Below are 19,204 nucleotides of genomic sequence, written 5' to 3' on the forward strand. Positions count from 1 at the left end.
TGTTACTGTGCTTTGCCAAAAACTAACTTCTAACTCTAGATTGTTGTTTCTATGTCAAAATGTAGGTGTTCAACACAGAAGGAGAATTCTTGCTGAAGTTTGGCTCTAACGGCGAGGGCAATGGCCAGTTCAACGCGCCCACAGGAGTGGCAGTGGATGTTAATGGTAACATCATAGTAGCAGATTGGGGCAACAGTAGGATACAGGTCAGTACAAAACATTTGACCACAACAAGTCTAAATGAAATACAGCTTTGTACAACTCTGTATGACTTAATTTTTATTTTATAAACTGCAAATGAAACATCTCCTGGTTTTACATCAAATACAAGTGATGATATTTGTGTCTCTCAGGTGTTTGATGGCAGCGGTTCGTTCCTCTCCTACATCAACACGTCAGCAGACCCACTGTACGGCCCGCAGGGACTGGCTCTCACCTCTGACGGACACGTTGTGGTCGCCGATTCTGGCAACCACTGCTTCAAAGTCTACCGCTACCTGCAGTAGCCTTTCTCCATCAACGCACAAACTGTACCGTGTACATAAACACACATACACGCGTTAGTACGGAGCGACTGGCAGATTTTGCATTCATCCACTCACCCGCTCATCCTTGACTCGTGCTGTCGTTGTGCCATCTGTCTGACTGTCCTCCACGTGTGGCGTCCTGCTTGACCCCGTGACGCTGAAGAAACAACAGAGAGAATTATTTGTGGTGTGTATGAAGCAAAAGGATCTGAGATATTCGTGGATGACTGCTGCTGACTGTTGGTTTGAGGAGTCGCCCATAACCATGTTCACATTCCATCTTAACTGCGCTGATTTGAAAAAATAAAACTTTAGTATTGTACATATGTTAGATTCTTTTGAATTGTTGTGACATGGAAGGAAAACTGGAAAATAATGCTATCGCACTTGTTCTTAAAAAAATACTGGTTGGGCACTGTGTTAAGTGAGATTGACGTTTAAGTAAAGTCAGTAAAGTCAACTGGAAATGAATGTGAATTCTATTTATAGTTTCAGTAACTGCAGCTTCCTGTTAAATGCTCTTCACATTTTGCCTGTTCACTCTAAAAGACAAATCTTCCACCTACTGTAGGTAGCAGGGTTTTTCCAAGCATGATTAGGCATCTATGTGCATGCTGTTTTTATTAATACACACCTGAAAAGCTACTGTGCACAACATATAGATATGTTTCAAGCGGACACTTAACAATCTCACCAGAAGGAACTTTGAATGAAGGCACCGTTTCAATTGCAATACTTCTATGTGTGAAAATAAATAGTCAGTGTAATTTGTCATCACTTTAAATTAACTAATAATATGGTGACAATTTCTGCTTAATTGGTTTTGCAAAAACAAAAACACGTAGAGTGTTTATGTGTGCAAGGCAAGTGTGAATGCGCGTGTGTGTGTGTGTGTGTGTGTGTGTGTGTGTGTGTTTTGATCAACCAAGGTACCAAACACAAGCAGCTTGGTGTACACACTTCTGCTGTGTAGGTGTGTGTGAAGCCTCTTGACATTTTGATTATGTGGAAACATCTCAGAATTGGTTGCAGAATTTGAGGAAATAGCTAGAGTGCTGAAAATAAACTCAGTAGGGTGCGTCAGTCCTCACAGAAAGGGTTTGTTCTTCATGCTGCAGCGTAGAGGTTTGATCCAAGATCAGATGCAGATTGCAGAGCTGTGATCACCTTCACTCCTTTCCATGTGCTCTTACGTCTTTCAGAAAAACCGTTAGAACTACTAGCAAGTTGTATTTTAGTAAAACAATTTGTCTGTCCTCAAAGAAAGATGCAATATGTAGTTCAACAATTGAGGTGTAAGTTGTAACAATGCACTGTGCTACCATTTGAAAGCCTTGGTCAAAAATAGTTTGTCTTTAAGCACACAGTTTTCATTAGTTACCCTGACTTTGGTCATCCATTTTCTACACAATCCTGTTAAATTATTTGTTTTCCATTGTCTTGTTTATCGTTGTAATGCCAAATGGAATTAAAGTGCCCATAGAAAAGATTGATGTGTTTGTATTTGGTTTTGTGTAATATTTGCATATATACACATAATATATTTACATTTGAAAAGCTGAACAAATTATTTTTTATTTACATTTTCACCTAAAAAATGACTTCAACAATTGATCAGTTATCAGAATTGGTGGCAGTCTTTCAATTGACTGGGTGTCTGAGGAAATAAATACACGGCCATATATAGTAGGGGTCAATAAGGACCCTAATTAAATAATCTTGGCTCTCTGGGTCTCTGTTTTTGTGTGCAGTGCTATCTCAGTAGTTTACCATACAGCAGGGGGCGTCTGAAAATCATGAGGCGAAATCAAACATCGCCTCTGGCCCTTTAAAGGAATGCTGCCTTCCCGTGCAGTCGGAAATAATCGCAACAGAGGCTACCAGGATACTAATGACCTAAAAATGTGATGTTAAGTGGAAATGTACAAGCCGTGTTTAATAAAAGAAAAAAAAGAAAAAGTACAAGTCGTATTAAGAGATCAGAAAGCCGCCAAAAGTGCTTTAGAAAACTGTTTATTACTGTTTCTCTAGCATATGGTTCACGTTTTATGTCAGTTTATGCGAACCAACTGAGGTTGTTGACAAACAAAAAACTTAAAAGATGATGGTAACGTTATGTAATAATTCAACAGTATTAATAAGCAGAAGTCCGATGATTTATGACAAATTTTTAATACGTTTTTTCTTCAAGGGAAGTTTTACGAGGAGCAGGGAAGGCAACATAAAGTCGTCACAGCGTTCCGCGGGAAAATTCAGTAATACCTATCTGACATTCATCCTGTGTTGGTTAAATTTATACGAGAAAGAGTGCAAGTTTACATCTCAAAATTCATGTCTGTGGATGTTTTTGGTACAACCAACACAACAAAATGGTAAGTAGACATTCACCTTTACCGTACCTATGTAATGCAGCTAGAAACAAGCGACGCTTTTGTACAGGCTAGCATCAGCTAAGAGGCTAAGAGTTAGCTTCTAACTAACGTAAGTAACGTTACCGAGCTCAGACACAGGAGTGAATTAAAGTCAAATATTTCTCAGTGAGCTAAGTGTGGGAAATTGTTCCATGTCAGGCGAATATACCCGATAAATTGCGGGTATTTTATTTCCACAAACCCGTTTGTTAGTTTTCTTCCTCGCCGGCTGTTGGGTTGCTCGGTGCTGCCACTGGTGACGGGAGGTTACACTACAACAACACAGATGGAAAAGCTCAGACGTACAATATAAAGTGGCAGGGGAATCACTGGTACTGATCACTGCCCTGCATAAAGTCACATTTCAAAGTGCTGTAAATTGTAGATGTTATGTCATGTTCCTTTGTTGCATGCTAAATAATAGGCGTTTGATAGTCAGAAATCAATCCTTCATGCATAGTTTTATTGTCCCTATCATGCCTTTGCTTTATTTATTAGTCACATTAAACTTTCTGCTACAGTCAAAGAAGAAAGGACTGAGTTTGGAAGAAAAGAGAACTCGCATGATGGAGATTTTCTTTGAATCGGTGAGTTTTCCTACTTCCACACAATGCAACACACACAGCAGTCTAAAGTAGGAACTATATCAATATAATATGAAGCCTCCCAGCCTTCATATTCCCATTTTATTCAGTCTTTATATTGTAACTGCATGGATTTAAGAGCTGATCAGTGTTTTTATGTTCAAATGAGAGAAATGCATTTTGAAGAGTGATTGATTTCTAAAAACATGAAATAGTTACATTTCAAAATTTTAGAAATGCTTCATATAATACTTTTTTATCTACCTGAATAAAAAGTCTTTGCACTGCAAGTAATTTGAGTAATTCATAATAATTTACTACTAATAAAACACACTTTTCAGGATTTCAGCACGACAATTAAGAAAATTAGGCAAATAAAAGTACAGAAAATGACTTTTTTCACAGCTGCCTAAAATAGATAAACCATAAATAAAAATAATTGGAGAGGCCAAGTCATGTAACCCTATATCTCAACAATGTTGAATATAAATGAATAAATATATCACTTTATTAATTTCCAAAAAATCCAAATAAAGTGCAGCTAAAACTGATACAGACTTAGCGGTAGAAGTGGTTGTTAAATACTTTATTTTTCAATGATACTATGATAAGAAATTATTTTTCTTAGAGCAAGTTTTCTCACCCTCTTTCTAGAAAGATGTGTTTCAGCTGAAGGACATTGAGAAGATCGCCCCCAAGACAAAGGGCATAGGTGAGTAATGATCAACAGTTTTAAATTAGAGCAACATTATTAGCACTGAATTTTTAAATGGTCTGTCCCATGGTATGTCCCCAGCTGCTCGTTTAACAAACTATGTACAGTCTTTGTTTTTGCATTTCCTCATCTAAAGCTTAGCAGAGACATCACTTTCTATTTTTAGAGAAGGAAACGATGTAAGAGCTGAGTCTGAGCAGTAGCTGCTGAATTAATCCCTCGAGAAAACGGAGTATGTGCAGGTCATGAAAAGTCTTACAAGCCATTGATTTCAGTGTCCTCAAAATAGGAGCTTTAAAGGTATTACAAAACTCTTAAAGGTCATATACAAAGGTCTTAAATACTTGTCTCTAGCCTGCTGTAGGTGGTAATGTTAGCAAAAACTGACTGGAAAATGTTCCAGATCTCTTATGTTATAAAAACCCCATCCGTTTTGCTGCTTTACCCAGGTCCAGGTTATGTGTACCGATTATTGATCATATTAAAGCAATTATTATTACTATAATAGAGTTACAACAGGGAAGTAACAGATTTATACACTAAAGTAGTAAACCCAGTCAGGACTTTAAGTCATAAAAGTGTTAAGTGTTTTGAAACCCTGGGAAAAACATAATGCACTTAAATGTTTGGGGACTGATTATTCTCATATCTTATATTTTCATTGACCATAGTGGGTTTGCATTCATACTGCATGCACATTTATCACACTGATATCATGTTTCATGTTAGTGGTTTTCTAAACCATACCATGTTTTTTTTTTTATACAGTTGTTCTACTTTTCAGTCACTCTGCGGACATTTGGGAGATAATCAGCAGTGAACACTTCTCACAAGTTTATTTTTGTCAGAGCTATTTATTGTTGCACTGTTGCATAGTTAATGATGGTTAACAGAGTTACAGCAGCTTATGTTAAAGCTCACTTGGCAAAAAATGACTTGTCTACGCAAATGTATGCTTTGTGTTGTATTACAGGGCTTGAAATGTAAATGACAGATTAACTACAGTATACAACAGTGTTGTATTTACATTGCTACTTTAAGATTATGCGAATGTTTTAATACAAACTATTAAAGGTAAAACTTCATCTTTTGTTTAGGAGCCCAAAAGTTTTTGTTGGAGGCCCAGATTTGGGCACGGTCCACTATTTGCTTTCCACTGTCTGCCATACAGTCTTTGTCAACAGCCATTGCACCCTCATGCATTCTTAAAAACATTCTGGTAACATGCTTGCAGAATTACCATGGCAACAAGGACTAGCTGTTACCATCTTAGCTATTTTCAGTCTGTATAAGCAGAACCAGACCTATCAATAGCAATAATCTCATAGTGCAGAGTACTGCTGAAAGCCTCTGGTTTTTAAATAAGGTATATTCCCTCAATGTCAGCATGGAGTCTTATGTTATGAGTATCAAGGGAAAAAAAAAAATTACAAGCTTTTAAAGTGTTCAGTCCTGCAGAGGAACAGACCCATGGTGTGTGTCTGGGAGAACTGAGTGGGGATTTTGTTTTAAACTGGACAAAACATTAATCAGGTGAAACTGGATCTTGTTGCTGTGATTAAAAGCACATGTTTCTGACCCCCCGACTTGGGCATAATGTAGTTACTGAAGGATGGGGGGAAGGGGGAACAAGAGATTTACATTGTGGACACCTTTTCCTGCAGAAATGTGACAAAAAAGGGGTCAAAGGAATTATCTCAGCTAAAATGAGAAGAAGAGTGGTAGCAGCACTCTAGTAATAATTAAAAGGTAGAATAGTTTTAAAAGGGGCAACAAGTTATTTAAATAACATGAGCAAAACAGAGATAGGGTCAAAGACTGGAAAAGACAGTTCCAGTCAAGCACACACACATTTTTGTCAGTCCATCCAGGTTGTTTTTCCCACTTTGGACGCGTGTTTTTATTTTTGCCGCCGTTCAACATCGTGTCAGGACTCAGAACAGCTCAGCCCCTTAACACAGCAGATACGCTCTTACAGTTTCACAGTGGACCGGCTGAGCAAACGTGTGGGAGTATCACATTTCACCACTGACACTGTTCAAGATGTAACTCCGCTCTATTACATCCTCTCATGCACTGTTCTCTCAGATGAGTGCAAAACGGCCAGATAGGCTGCAGATGTGTGGGTTTCGTTTTCTGGACATCTGAGTGGTCAAAAGTACACAAAAATTAGACCTGAATCTGACTTGCATTTTTTTTAAATCCTTAGGTGTAATATTGCATTCTGCTGACATCAGGCACAGTTTGTGTCAGCAAATAGAGCTTGTACTGGCTGTACCTTGGCCATAAATCAGTCATTCACAAATCAAATCAGTAATCCACAAATAGCATCAACTCTTCTGGGAACGCAATGTAATGATGGAAAATAAAGGATACAGGACTTCTAATGTTGAAGGTGTTCTTTCCTCTCTCTCTCTGCTGCTTAAAGCTCCAATGACTGTGAAGGAAGTGCTGCAGAGTCTGGTGGATGACAACATGGTGGACTGTGAAAGAGTGGGTACATCTAACTACTACTGGGCCTTCCCCAGCAAGGCCTTACACGCTCGCAAGCACAAACTGGAGGAGCTGCAGAAACAGGTGAGGCCCCTCAGTTTTAGTCCCACCATGATTACCTCGTATACAGACAAAGAGGTGGTACATGGATCTCCAGAAATAACATCAAGTCAAACATCTGAGGTATATAAACAACAACATTCTTGTGCATGATAAGAAAATATGTATAATATTGTAAAAGTATATAATGTTAAATATGTGTAAGTTATGTAATGTCCACATTAACAATACAATACTATGAAGTGTATATGTAACAGAAAGGAGTATAATTTAAAAATATGAAAGCACAATAATATTGATATAGTATTATTGTTATAATAAATATTGATGTGGCAATATAAATAATATAATGTAATGTAAAATAAAATGGTGTCACATATGTTACATATGCTGATTCCAGTTTTTCACTCTAAAATTCATATATTTTATAAAAAGATTATTATTGTTGTTGTTTTTTGTTATTAATTATAATAATAAATAAAATAATAATTTAAAAAAATCTGCAAGAACACATTGCTCACTGTAGTTTACAGTAAATGAGGTTGCCCTGTCTCAAGCACAACTCAGAACACTTCTGGTAATTGAGTAAAGAGCAAAATGGGAAGAAAATACAAATGGGATGTTGATTACCACAAAAGTGGTTAAATTATAGAAAGATTTTTTTAGTCATGTGTTTCTTTTTTTGTTTTTCTTTTTATTCCATTTTCAAATTTCATGTCACACTTGGCTGTTCTTATGGGAGCTCACAGAAAGTTAAACTGCTTGTCTTAGAACTTCTCGTCATCTGTGATGACCCATTTCCCACTCCGGCTGTCTGGTGTGAGGGTGGTGACTCCACACAGGACGTTGGCCACCAGATATGTAGCACAGAAGTAAAATGTTAAGCTGCAGTCTTTCTCTGAACCATGACATTTGTACCACAAACATAACAGTGTACTGTTGGTGAGATACCACAGAGATATCGGTTATGCTGAGTGAGACTTTTTGATTACCATCATCTGTTTAAGACGTCAGTGTAAGTTTGCATGCTTGATGTTATAACAAAGAAAATGAGATATAAGAGTTTGGTTGGGGTAAAATTTACAAACAGATTACAACATAGCTCGTTCCATTTCTGCCAGATTCATCACAAACTCTGCTTTAACAGCACTGTAATTATATATTAATGCTGAGGAGTCATTAGTCTCTAATGCTCTGGTCAACAGGCTCGTTTCCTTTAACAGTTTAAGAGTGTATTTATTGCAGGCAAAACTTAAAAGGGGGGAAACAGTTACTTACACCAATCAGTACTTTCCTGCAGGGCAATGTCAGTAGCAGTAGTATTGAATTTAATACATTATAAATTTGTAAATTGTAACAAATCCATCAGTAAATATAACGATATTTGTCCATTATGCTCATTTTGTGAATCTGAAACAGAATCAATATATTAAACATTTTTTATCTGATGCTATTCCCATACATTTTGATCTGATCTTTGGCAAATGAATTTATTTATCAGGATATATGGTTTTATTTTTATCTGTTAAATCCAATAGCGGTTTGATTGATGACTCTTGAACTTGTGTCTGCCAGGGAAATGTCAAATTAATAAATCAAGAACACATAACAATGTGTCCTATTTCAGACTTTTTGAAACTGATGTGAGAAGCCTTTAAGCAGCTCGTTGCAATCTCCAAAATCAAAAAGCACAAAAACTGCTGCTCCACTCGAAAACATTATCAAGCACATTTAATTTGATTCAATTTGTCAAATGTTATTTAGTTATTTATTTATTGGTATTTTTGGTGCTGTGTTCTACCTTGTTATTTTGTCCTTGCCATATAATATGGCTCTAGAACTGCTATGTATGTGTAAGAAATTGTGTCATTCCCCTCCTATAGTTGTGAAAAACATATTTTCCTTTGAAAGCAGTTTGATGTCATGTTCTTACCTAATGTGACACTGTTTTACTTTAAAGATTTCTGAAGCGAAACAGCGGAAAGTGTCTGTACAGAAACTGGTTGAAAAAGCGAAAGTAGGACGTCAAGATACAGTAAGAAGATTTATACGTGCTTTCCCACCATATATGCAAAGATCTATCTATTTTTGACATAGAATAAAATAAATTATGTTATAAAGGTGGTTTGTGTCTGTGTGTGCAGAAGGAGAGAAGCTCCCTGCTGAAGGAACTGCAGGCTCTGAGAGAGGAGAGAACTCAGCTGCAGGCCGAGTTGGAGAAGTACAGGGAATGTGATCCAGAGGTCGTTGAGGAGATGAGTGAGTACAGACACAACCTGAGTGGTTTTTCAAAAAGTCACTTTCAAGCTTCAGTATCAGTCAAATCACCTGCAATCAATGCTACACAGTCCAGTGCAGCAATGTTGAAATAAACTCCCTCTATGACACGTGAAATGACTACATGTTTGAGGCAATGTGAGAGAGATGTTGATTTAAATCTCTGGTCATTTTTGAGGTTGTGGTATTACCAGAAAACTTAAATTAATAGCCTGGACTTTTATTTGCTTCAGTCACTGAATTCAAAAGGTTTATATTTGGGACAGGCATCTACGTGGGACATTCCTTTCGCACAAAACTCATGCACAGCAAAGATGGGAAATACTGTCGAAATGATTAATTAAACCAGTATGAATATTACTTGTCTAAATATTACCAGGCTGTTGAAAAACATATTAGGAATCATTCCTTTGATCTAACTCCGAGAGACAGTGCATGTAGGCCAACCCCATGCACAGAGAGAGAGCGAGAGAGAGTAAGAGGGAGAGTCCCATATCTAAATACCAGTAGCCTACCTTAGAAAGGATGAAAGCCAAAGGTTAGCATAGTTATTTAAACCTTCCTTTGCATGAGCAGATTTGATAACTGACAGTTTAAATTTCACCTCATACCTTTTTCTCTTTGCCACCATGGTTTTTGAACGTGACCGTTGTTCAGTCTCACGACAATACCAGGCGTGTAATTAAGACTTGCATTTATTTGACAAAATGTGCAGCCACACCAGGCCAGTAAAAGGGACTCAGCATTTAAGTGGGACTTAACTGGGGCTTCTAATTGAAGTTTTACAATATATCTATTTTTATTGCAAGCTTTAGGAGAGTGATATTCTTGCAGGGTCTCTGCGCTGATTGCATGACATTATAAAGACTTTTACATTTTTTTGGTTACTGAATGAATGCAGCATGTCATGTCACACACATAGCTATTTATATAACTCCCAGCAACAGCGGGTTTGAGGGAAGTGTTGTACAAGTACTTATTTGGTGATTTGCTGGTTGGTGTTGCACCCATCTAACATGGCTCAATCAGTTGTTTTATCTCCATACTTAAAATCTTGTTGCAAGTTACAAGCCAGGAGATAATTCTCAAAAATCATTTGACAATAAACTCTTAGTGAGTGTAATTAGTTACTGTTGCCAAAACCTTTAAGTAGCTTTTCATTGTAAAAGGAAATCAGACTCATAAAATGGAGGACTTTCTAACATGAGGTGGTTCATGGAGCAAATGGTGCTGTTTTGCAACCAGGAAGGATCTCTTGTTACAATGAGGGACTGAGTTGGGCAAAATCCAAATAAAAGCATTTGAGGAGCTTGTGTGTGACTACATGTAGTGCTTTCACACCAGGTAATAAACAGAAAGCTCTGCATCATAAGCTGGGTTATTTCAATGTAGCCTGCAATAAACGGGCAAATATTGGTGTGATAAAATGAGACCATGGTGCACTTGGCAGACCGTAACATTTTTCACCTTTTGTTGAAGCTATTCAGCACTTTGATCATTCAACTCAGAGATGGGTACATTAATGGAAACAGTGCCCTGGAAATCCATCAATAACCACTGCTGCAGTGAACTTGGCCACCAATCAAAAGCACCTACTCATAGTGCTAAAAGAAAACATAAGAAGGATGTGGTTAAACATTTTTTACACCCCCAAATTCCCTTCTCACACATTTCACTGAACGCTATCTTGGATGTTCAGGCGGCTCTAAATAAGGTCTGAATGCATCAAAGACATACCTGGATCGGACTGCTTAAAGCCACAGTATACTGTTGGAAATCAAGCTAGCATTCGCAGCCTTCACCTACATCTTTATCATGTACGGTGTCTCAGCTAAAGCTGTCCAGCAGCTTGTACTAGCTTGAAGCCTCAATGCAAGATGAGCAGTAGACCAGAAGCGCGTTCATGTATTAACTGACAGCCATGACTTTGGCCTTGTCTGATTGGTTTGAAGGGGCGAGGCTCGCATGTGTACTAATGAACACAGATGCTTGCCTCATTCCCTGGTCTACTAACAAACAAACAAACAGTTGGATACAGTTTAGCTTTCTGTGTCAAACAACTGCTGAGGACAAACATGCATGTCTGTAAAACAGAGTCAAAGTCATAGTCAAAGTCAAATGTGAAAAAGGAAGTGAGAACTTATCACAAGTCGTCACTCGACATCAAGATATGTTCTTATGTCAACTTTAAACTGTCAGGTTGAACCACAAATTTACAGCAGGTGTGAACAGTGTGAGCCTTGCTGCTGAGACAGACTCTGTTCTGGTCTCAGCACTTGCATGTCAGTTTTAGTTGCAGTCTAAAATTAACCTTGTGACCTCTCAGCTCAGAGAGATCACGTTAAAAGCTTATAAAACAAAGACAAGGTCTTTGGGTATGACTTATTTACTGGCTGTCTCACACCTCTTTTATGGTATGGCCATTCAGTGTACACAGATATTAGTGGTATTACAAAAATCCTAGACTGCTTTGTGTGCATGTTAAAACTAACCTCTGGTAAAAGGGGTGTGTTACTTTGTGTACACGTGTGGTGTCATAAAAATATCTGGTCTGTTTACCTGCACGTCCCAGTGTTGCACTGAGCATGCATTTAGTCTGCACACAGTTCTGCTGTTTTTTTCCACTCCACCATAACAATATTGTCTCATCTACTGATTGACACTTGGCATGAAGGGAAATTATTCATGAATAATGTACATGTAGTTCAAATGAAACATTCTGATGTTTTGAAATTGTTTGAAATTTCAAAAAAGGGAACTTAATGACTTATTTCATTATTTTCTGGCACTTTATAGACCAAACAGTTAATCAAGAAAATAATGGGCAGATTAATTGATAAAAATAATCATTAGTTGTAACCCCAAAATAAGTAAATTCAAGGTCAAACCTCTATGATGATTGTCAGTCATCTAGTTCATCATGCCAAATTAGCCGGCGGTCTTGTTTATGATCTCCAGTATATTGATAATTTGACACAGTATATATACATAATCAAGGCCACATTTCTTTTCATATATTTTTATTGTGTGTCCCAGAGAAATAACTTCATGATCAGTCAGTCCCTCTGTAGAAACTTTGACCCTGCTGCCTGTGATAAACCACTGGCCAAACTTAATCATTGCAGCAGCAGCTGGAGTTCAAACCCCAGGTCTTTTTTTTTTTTTTTTTTTTTCTTCTTCTTTTTAAAGCTGTCAGAACAGAGTCTAAAAAATGTGGCAAAATGGCAAATTTAAATTGTGTTTTTAAAAAAAGTAGAATAAAAGGAAAGTATTAAATGTCAAACCGCACTGAACATGTGATCTTGTTTGAAAGTGAAACTCGTATATTGTTTATATTTATACCCAGGGGATATCCAGGGGAATCCAGGGCCTTCCTATCTGTTAGCTGACATTTGTGTGAACTGACTTTGTGTTCACTCTGGGGAGTAGCTCTCTGAGCCGTGACAGTGCTTTGTGTTGATCTGGTAAAACTTTGAATCCCTCGACCTGGTATGTTCGGCTTCAGCTTGTACTTGTTTTGTGGACAATAAAAGTTATGTAGATAGATACGTACTTTATGAATCCCTTGGGGAAATTCTAAATATAATTAGATAATATAATGTTATATGGATCACAAATACACATGGCACGCCCTAATTAACCCAGTAGTTGATGAGAAGAAGAAAGGAGAAGCTTTCTCTTACTCTCAGTCTCATGTGCTTTGTCTTCACATTTATCACTGACTCCATTTGCCTGCAGGTCTCATTTTCTTCTCTTTGAACTATGCAACACACACACACACACACACACACACACACACACACACAGCTGTGTTACAGATAACCATCTCCCTCCAGTGAAACTTGAATTGTATCCTGAGAGCTTTGTGCAGCTGTGCAGAGAGTGTATGGTGCTATGTTATGTCTCCTGCTGAAGGGGGTGAGACTGAACTTGCAGAATAGGCTCAGACCTGATCATGCTTACATTCACGCAGATATACTCATAGGTTCAGAAAGCATCTTTAAAGCTGAGATGCTGCTGCAGCAACATTACACACACACATTGAACCATTTTTCACTTTTATTTTAATGATTTTCAGGTAAGGGATTGTGAAAGAATAATCCAAATTACTCAACCAAACTCAATAAAGTTAAAACAGACTTTTAGTTTTGCTTTCTAAAAGCCGTTCCATTCAATATTAAAGGGTCTGTCAAGAATCAAAAGTAGGCTAAACCTAGCATGACTGACTATCTTTACCTCTGTTCACATGAAACCTGACCCACACCACCATTCATTATGTACTCATGATTGTGTATTGGTTTTCTTTTAGATGTCATCAGCCCTGAGCTTGTTTGACAGTGGCTGCCACACCCGTAGATACCAATATGCTGTTGTGGCAACAGGCTGGATTAAAAACCACCAGACATTTTTGGCAAATCCAACTGAAACCAAAATTTAAATCCATTTGTTTAAGTGCTTTTCTCATTAGATTGACCCCAAAGTACAATTAGAAGCACTTTCTTGCTCATTGTACGAGTCAGTGGACGGACAGCATTTTAACTGAATTGGATTTGTCGGGTCAAAATGTTGCTATGATGATTGTTGCTACACTCATAGGTAACCAGGTGAGCTGCTGTGGTAACTGTTGAAGTCAAAAACCACCAAACATGGGAGGGGCAAGAGGCACCTCAAAGAAATCAGAGCTTTGTGCATGGCATGTAATATAATATATATGTAATAATGTGAGTTAATATGGGTAATATTAGAAATGTTTTTTGGAATTATTTATAACTTTTGGAAAAGTTGTATGTGGTTGTCTTTCCTCTCCTCTTTCTTTTCCATTTGTTATGCTTGGATTGTAGTGAACCATCATGCCCTGCTCTGTGGCATCATTTATTGGTGGATGTGTACCGTACTGTCTTGTGCATGATCTTTGTAATGTTGAATTTTTTAACTTTCTGTGATATGGTGGTGCACCTTTCTAACATCTGGCCAGAGACAACACATACAAATTTATCAACTTGTGTCTCTCAGACTAATTTACAGTTTCTTCTTTCTGTTGATTTTCCTGCCAAATAAACTAATAAAATTAATAACAACTATATTGTGCAGGTAAGCAAATCAAAAGTAAAAGCTCAGTCTGCCTTGACAGCTGCCTGGTCTGTTTGGTGGTGTTCATGTGGTGTGTTTCTCTCGCTGTCCAATTTCTCAGCCATAATATGAAACAACAACAATGAGTCAGAAGTTATTCAGTCCAGACCCTCCCACTTGGAGCTCTATTTAATTTTGTGGTTATCAACTTTAGATTTATTATTAGTACATGCAGATGTAACCATAGCGATGTGTGCAAAAAGTTTCATCTGTAGGCTCGGGCAACATATGCCACCAATTGTGACAACTGTACCAGATATTTTGGCTGGGTTTTCGGCAGCTGTAGCCCAGTTCCACCAGCACAGCAGTCAAATCGGTGTCTGTGGTTAGTGGTCATGGTCAGCAGTACGTTTTTAAATAGTGCTAAAGGGTAAAGAGATTCCAGGTGAATAGCAACTCAATGATGTTACCTGCTGTTAGGATTCAGTTTTATAGATGAAATATATCACTCAGAAATGGACAGCTGTTCAGTTGGACGACATTGTTCAGCTCCAGGTTTCTAGATGGGCTTGTTCCAGCTACAGCTACAGTTGCAGCAGCAGTGGAGGCTAAACTGTCAACTTTAATTTGATAGTATACCACTGTTTCACATGTTATGGCGTCTGCTACCCAGACATCACATCACTGACCAAACTTTCCTCCATAAAGATTGTTGTTTTGCTGCAGACATTATTTATGTTTGTGTTGCTTGTATGTTTTCTGTCTTGTGTTGAGTGTTTTGTTGCTGAAAATATTAGGGTAGGGTATTAATGTAGATAGACTTTCAACTGAGGTGGTTTTTTGTTCGACCCTTTTTAAAAACACACAATCACTTATAAATATGGGTTACCAAAGAAGCAAAGCTTACTTAATAAATTATGTTCTGTTTCTATCACCTGTAATATGACACTTTTCATTGTCTGTTTGAATTGAAATTAAGTGAATCTCATCAATTTAGCATTAATCTTTTGAAATGGCTTTGCTCTGTGTTCTGTAGGTTGCTTCAAGTTTTCATCACAGAGATGTGATAATGCTTGTTTTGAGGCAAAACTGGCTGAAGTGAATAATGTTACATTTACATAAATGGAAAACACACATTGCAGACATGATGTACAATGCATATATTGACTGTAAATTGTGTTTTGCAGGAAAGTCAAATGTTGTAGCAAAAGAAGCTGCGTCCAGGTGGACAGGTAAGTCATCTCATCTTTTTAATACAGACACATGTAATAAGTCTGGAATTGAGATACAACAACTGTTGATTCATCAGTTAGATCACCACCTATTCTTGATGATTGATTAATAATTAATAAAAAATTGTAATTTTTCCATTTGATGGTTCCAGTTCTCAAATGTGTGAATTTGCTAGTTTTCTTTGTCTTTTATTTTCTGATATTTTATAGACCAAACAATTAGTTGATTAATCCCAGAAATATTCAGGCAGATAATTGATATTGAAAATAAATAAAATCATTGGTAGGGCTGTTACCTTGTAATTTGAATTTGCATCATAAATGTAATCAGCAAATTATTTTCCAGAATAGGCAATTAATCGTTTGGTCTGTGAACTGACAGTGAATAGTGAAACATTATCTGATTGTTTTATTCAACCAACCAGAAACCCAAAGATATTGAGTTTATTATTATATATGACAAAGAAAACTGAGAAGCTGCAACCAGTGAAAATTTAGTACATTTGCTTGAGAAATGACAAAAACAGTAGTCTAATTTCAGCTCGGTCTTCCCAGTCAAAGACTGCTACGAAGAGCACACCTTCGTAAACTGCATCCTCTGAAGGATGTGGCCCCTGAATTGGGTCACAGCTTATGAATCGGTTATCAAAACAGTTGATTAATTTTCTGTCAACAGTGTTCAACAGTACAATTATTGCGTAAAGTCACGTGAATATTCAGTACAAAGATAACTTGTGACTGACTATGATGACTTATTCCATTGATTGCTCTTTAAAGCACTCACATTCACATAGTGCAAGCTGTAAGGGCATTTTGTGTCCAGCACGTCACCTCCCGGTAGTCAGCACTTAGGCTCTCTGTGTGCGTTAGCTGACCTGAGTGGTAACCTTGGAGACAGCTGACCTTTGGGGATCATGGTAACCAGTCAGGCCTGTGGTGTTTTGACTCTTTAGGTAACATTTCCTGTAGCTTGTCAACACAGTCAAGTTGTCAGTTTTAGTTGGCACATTTTTGCTTTACTTCCATAGAATTATACTAATTTTAAGAAAGTGTGAGTCATACCTGCCTCTTCCATGACTTGTATTTCCCTTATGTGTGGTGGACATTTCTAAACACACACATTAGGGAGAATTGAGCATGAAAATGTGTCCTCCTAGCACTGTCAGCATCAGCTCTTTCAGAACATTTCAAATCAATTTCTTTCCACTGTTGCACTGACACATACTGTGCTCACCAGTTGCGTGAATGACCAAAATCAACACAACAGTCAGTCAGTTATATTTTCCTTGGAGACTTTGAAAGGTCACTCTGTCTTGGATTGGTGTAAGAGGTAGCTCTTTATTTGTATGCCCTTTTTTTTAATACACAAAACATACATGCACTGCTTTTGTTGATATGTAGCTGGTGTTATTTTACTGCATCAGTCAGGACACTTTTCTTGTCTAGCAGGTCACAACAGACCCCTGCAGGCAAGTAAGAATCCTGCTTCATGTGTTTAATTGTCTGCAGCTACAACTTGCTCTGCTCGAGAATTTCCTTTTCAAAAATTATGCTATGCAGCTTTTAACCTGCAGCCTCGTCACACCATGCCACACCCACACAAAGGTGCACACCCACATACAAGCCCTGACACAGTTAATCATTTGCACCCTAACTGCAGATTGTCAGATCAAAATTGGTGTGGAGTGATTTTGCAAGACTTTTGAGAAAGTTTTTCCTGGTAGCATGATTCAGAGTTTATTGACTTTAGCTCTTGGTAAGACAGGCATTGCTCTACTATTACTCTAGGAAGCTATTTGATTTACTCCTTAGATGCGTGACACATTCCACAGCTTTCCTTCATTTCAAGGGAAGTCATTTTAGGCCATAAAATAACCTGCATTTGATTGATTACTACCTTGTTGGATGTTATCTAGACTACTTAGGGTATTAAGTTGATTTGTAAATACAGTACAGTTAGATTAATTTATTATTTATATGTTGAATGTGTTTTGGAATTTGGTATACAAAACAGTATTCTCACATTAGACTGCCAAGATAGATTCACCATAAATCATGAGATTCAAGAATAATTTCATTTTTAATCACCAGCTTTGAGAACATTTTATTCTACAGTCAGTTAACAAACAGTTAAATAAAGCTAGACTGCTGTGATTATATGCATTCATCATCATAGATATTATTTGAATGAAAGAATTGAAGCTAATAAATTGGCAAAGTCATTGTCATAAATGTTAGATTAACCCTTGTTATTGTAAGGTTTTGCAATTATTTCCACCTCCTGTTGATGGAAGATATCAAAAAAGAAAATATAAAATGAATGAATAAATAAACTAATGGTTCATAATTTTTATTTCTGTTTTCAGATAATATTTTTGCAATCAAGTCATGGACAAAGAAGAAGTTTGCCTTTGATGACAGCCGCATTAACAAAGCCTTTGGGATCCCTGAGGACTTTGACTATATGGACTGATTGCCAGTCTTTCTGCCATAGCTCACAGACACAGTAAGGGAAAAATAAGAGTTTAAGCTTCAGTTTGAAGCCTCCATACCTGGTCTACGCATTTCTAGTTCCGTTGGGTGTATTAGAATGAAAATAAGTGCACCAGGATTCATATCAATCACCGGAGGTGGGCTTTGAATAAGGATGGATATCAGTGATTTTGTGGCAACAGGTGGGCTTTATCAACAGATATGTTGCTTTGGTGCAACCAGAGAAGAGACTGAACCGGCCATTAGTGGCTGAGGGGGATGAGGGGGTTCTGTGATGAACACAACGGAGCAGCCAGACTTTTGGGACACCTGTTTGTATGAAAACTGAGAACTCCAAGTTGATGATGGAAAGGAATCAACACTGAACACATCTGTGTTGCCAGTGATCTAATTTATATGGTTTAAACAGATGGTTTGGAATCAAATGCTTGTGTACTCTCCCCTCTATGTTGTCCCCCTTTTTTGTATCTTTCTTGGGGAGGGGGGAAGGAAAAAACATTTAATTGCAGAGGGTATGTTAAGATATGTTTTGTCTGCTAGTGCTGTAAACATTTAAAATACATTTACTTTTGTGCAGAACCTCTTTTCTTGTGTTGCAAATAAAATGTCCCTCTGGGTTTTATAAGGTGTTTTCTCCCATTGTATTCATTCCAAACCTTAGTGTTCCATGTATAAATACATTAACACCTGGCCTCCAATCTTTTGTGTTTTAATTTCTTTAGAAACGACCACATTGAAAAGTGTCAGAAAAACATAGCATTTGTTTCAAAGCTGTACACTCATTCTCTGTATGAACAGAAAAGCAGCGTTGTTGCTGTCACATATCTAGAATGACTATACCCAGAGTTTTTTGTTCCTCCTTTTTTTCTGTCAAACCAGATGCAAAACAGGTAGTTGTGTGTTCTGTGTTTACTCAGTGACCTACTTGTCATGACCAGTGTCTGGGTTTGTTGATTTAAATTTCAAATGTGCTCTGTGCTTGTCTTACTCATCAGTTCAGTTTTCTTTCCAGTGGTTTAATGATATGCATACACATTATTGGTTTATGATGATTTATGGCTTGTTTTTTATTTGTAATGTTTCTTAATGCCACTTGTTTTATCTGAAAGCCATTTAACGGGTACATGTATGTATTAAGAGATACAAAATTTTGTATTAAAGATATATATCCTCACAAACATTAAAAGTGTTGGTTTCCAATGTAAATGCTTTCTAATGTATACGTGCAATTATTTATACTGCTAAAGATAATCTGCTACAGAACAATGTGCAGATGCAAATGTCAGAGTTCTTACATGTATATTTCTTGTGGTAACTGAAATCCCCTTGTTGGAAATGCACA

The 19,204-nt window shown here is 37.4% G+C and overlaps 2 protein-coding genes across 12 annotated transcripts in view; both read left to right on the forward strand.

The window, feature by feature from the left end:
* The window catches only part of trim2a (tripartite motif containing 2a), a 34,256-nt gene extending 32,242 nt beyond the window's left edge, over positions 1-2,014 (forward strand). For all 11 annotated transcript variants that reach the window (XM_071505718.1, XM_071505725.1, XM_071505719.1 and 8 more), the window contains 2 exons: positions 66-206; positions 354-2,014. In XM_071505718.1, the coding sequence (XP_071361819.1) occupies positions 66-206; positions 354-506 (294 nt within the window). In that variant the 3' untranslated portion in view covers positions 507-2,014. The remainder of the gene's footprint in view (positions 1-65; positions 207-353) is intronic.
* Positions 2,015-2,756: 742 nt separating this feature from the next.
* Positions 2,757-19,048, forward strand: mnd1 (meiotic nuclear divisions 1 homolog (S. cerevisiae)). Its single transcript, XM_071505728.1, has 8 exons — positions 2,757-2,899; positions 3,460-3,525; positions 4,177-4,234; positions 6,666-6,814; positions 8,751-8,825; positions 8,935-9,049; positions 15,325-15,369; positions 17,736-19,048. The coding sequence occupies exons 1-8, from the start codon at positions 2,897-2,899 to the stop codon at positions 17,840-17,842; spliced, it is 618 nt and encodes a 205-aa protein (XP_071361829.1). The 5' UTR covers positions 2,757-2,896; the 3' UTR covers positions 17,843-19,048.
* Positions 19,049-19,204: the final 156 nt, after the last annotated feature.

Source organism: Trachinotus anak, unplaced genomic scaffold (assembly GCF_046630095.1).
Source record: "Trachinotus anak isolate AG129_WGS33_773 ecotype Australia unplaced genomic scaffold, CSIRO_AGI_Tana_v1 ptg000019l, whole genome shotgun sequence".
Lineage (NCBI taxonomy): Eukaryota > Metazoa > Chordata > Actinopteri > Carangiformes > Carangidae > Trachinotus > Trachinotus anak.

What these genes read in the sequence shown, in the direction of transcription:
- mnd1 (XM_071505728.1), top strand. An exon ending in TGGAGATTTTCTTTGAATCG is followed by an intron (nt 3,526 to 4,176) that starts GTGAGTTTTCCT and finishes CCCTCTTTCTAG; the next exon opens with AAAGATGTGTTTCAGCTGAA. An exon ending in AGCTGCGTCCAGGTGGACAG is followed by an intron (nt 15,370 to 17,735) that starts GTAAGTCATCTC and finishes TTCTGTTTTCAG; the next exon opens with ATAATATTTTTGCAATCAAG.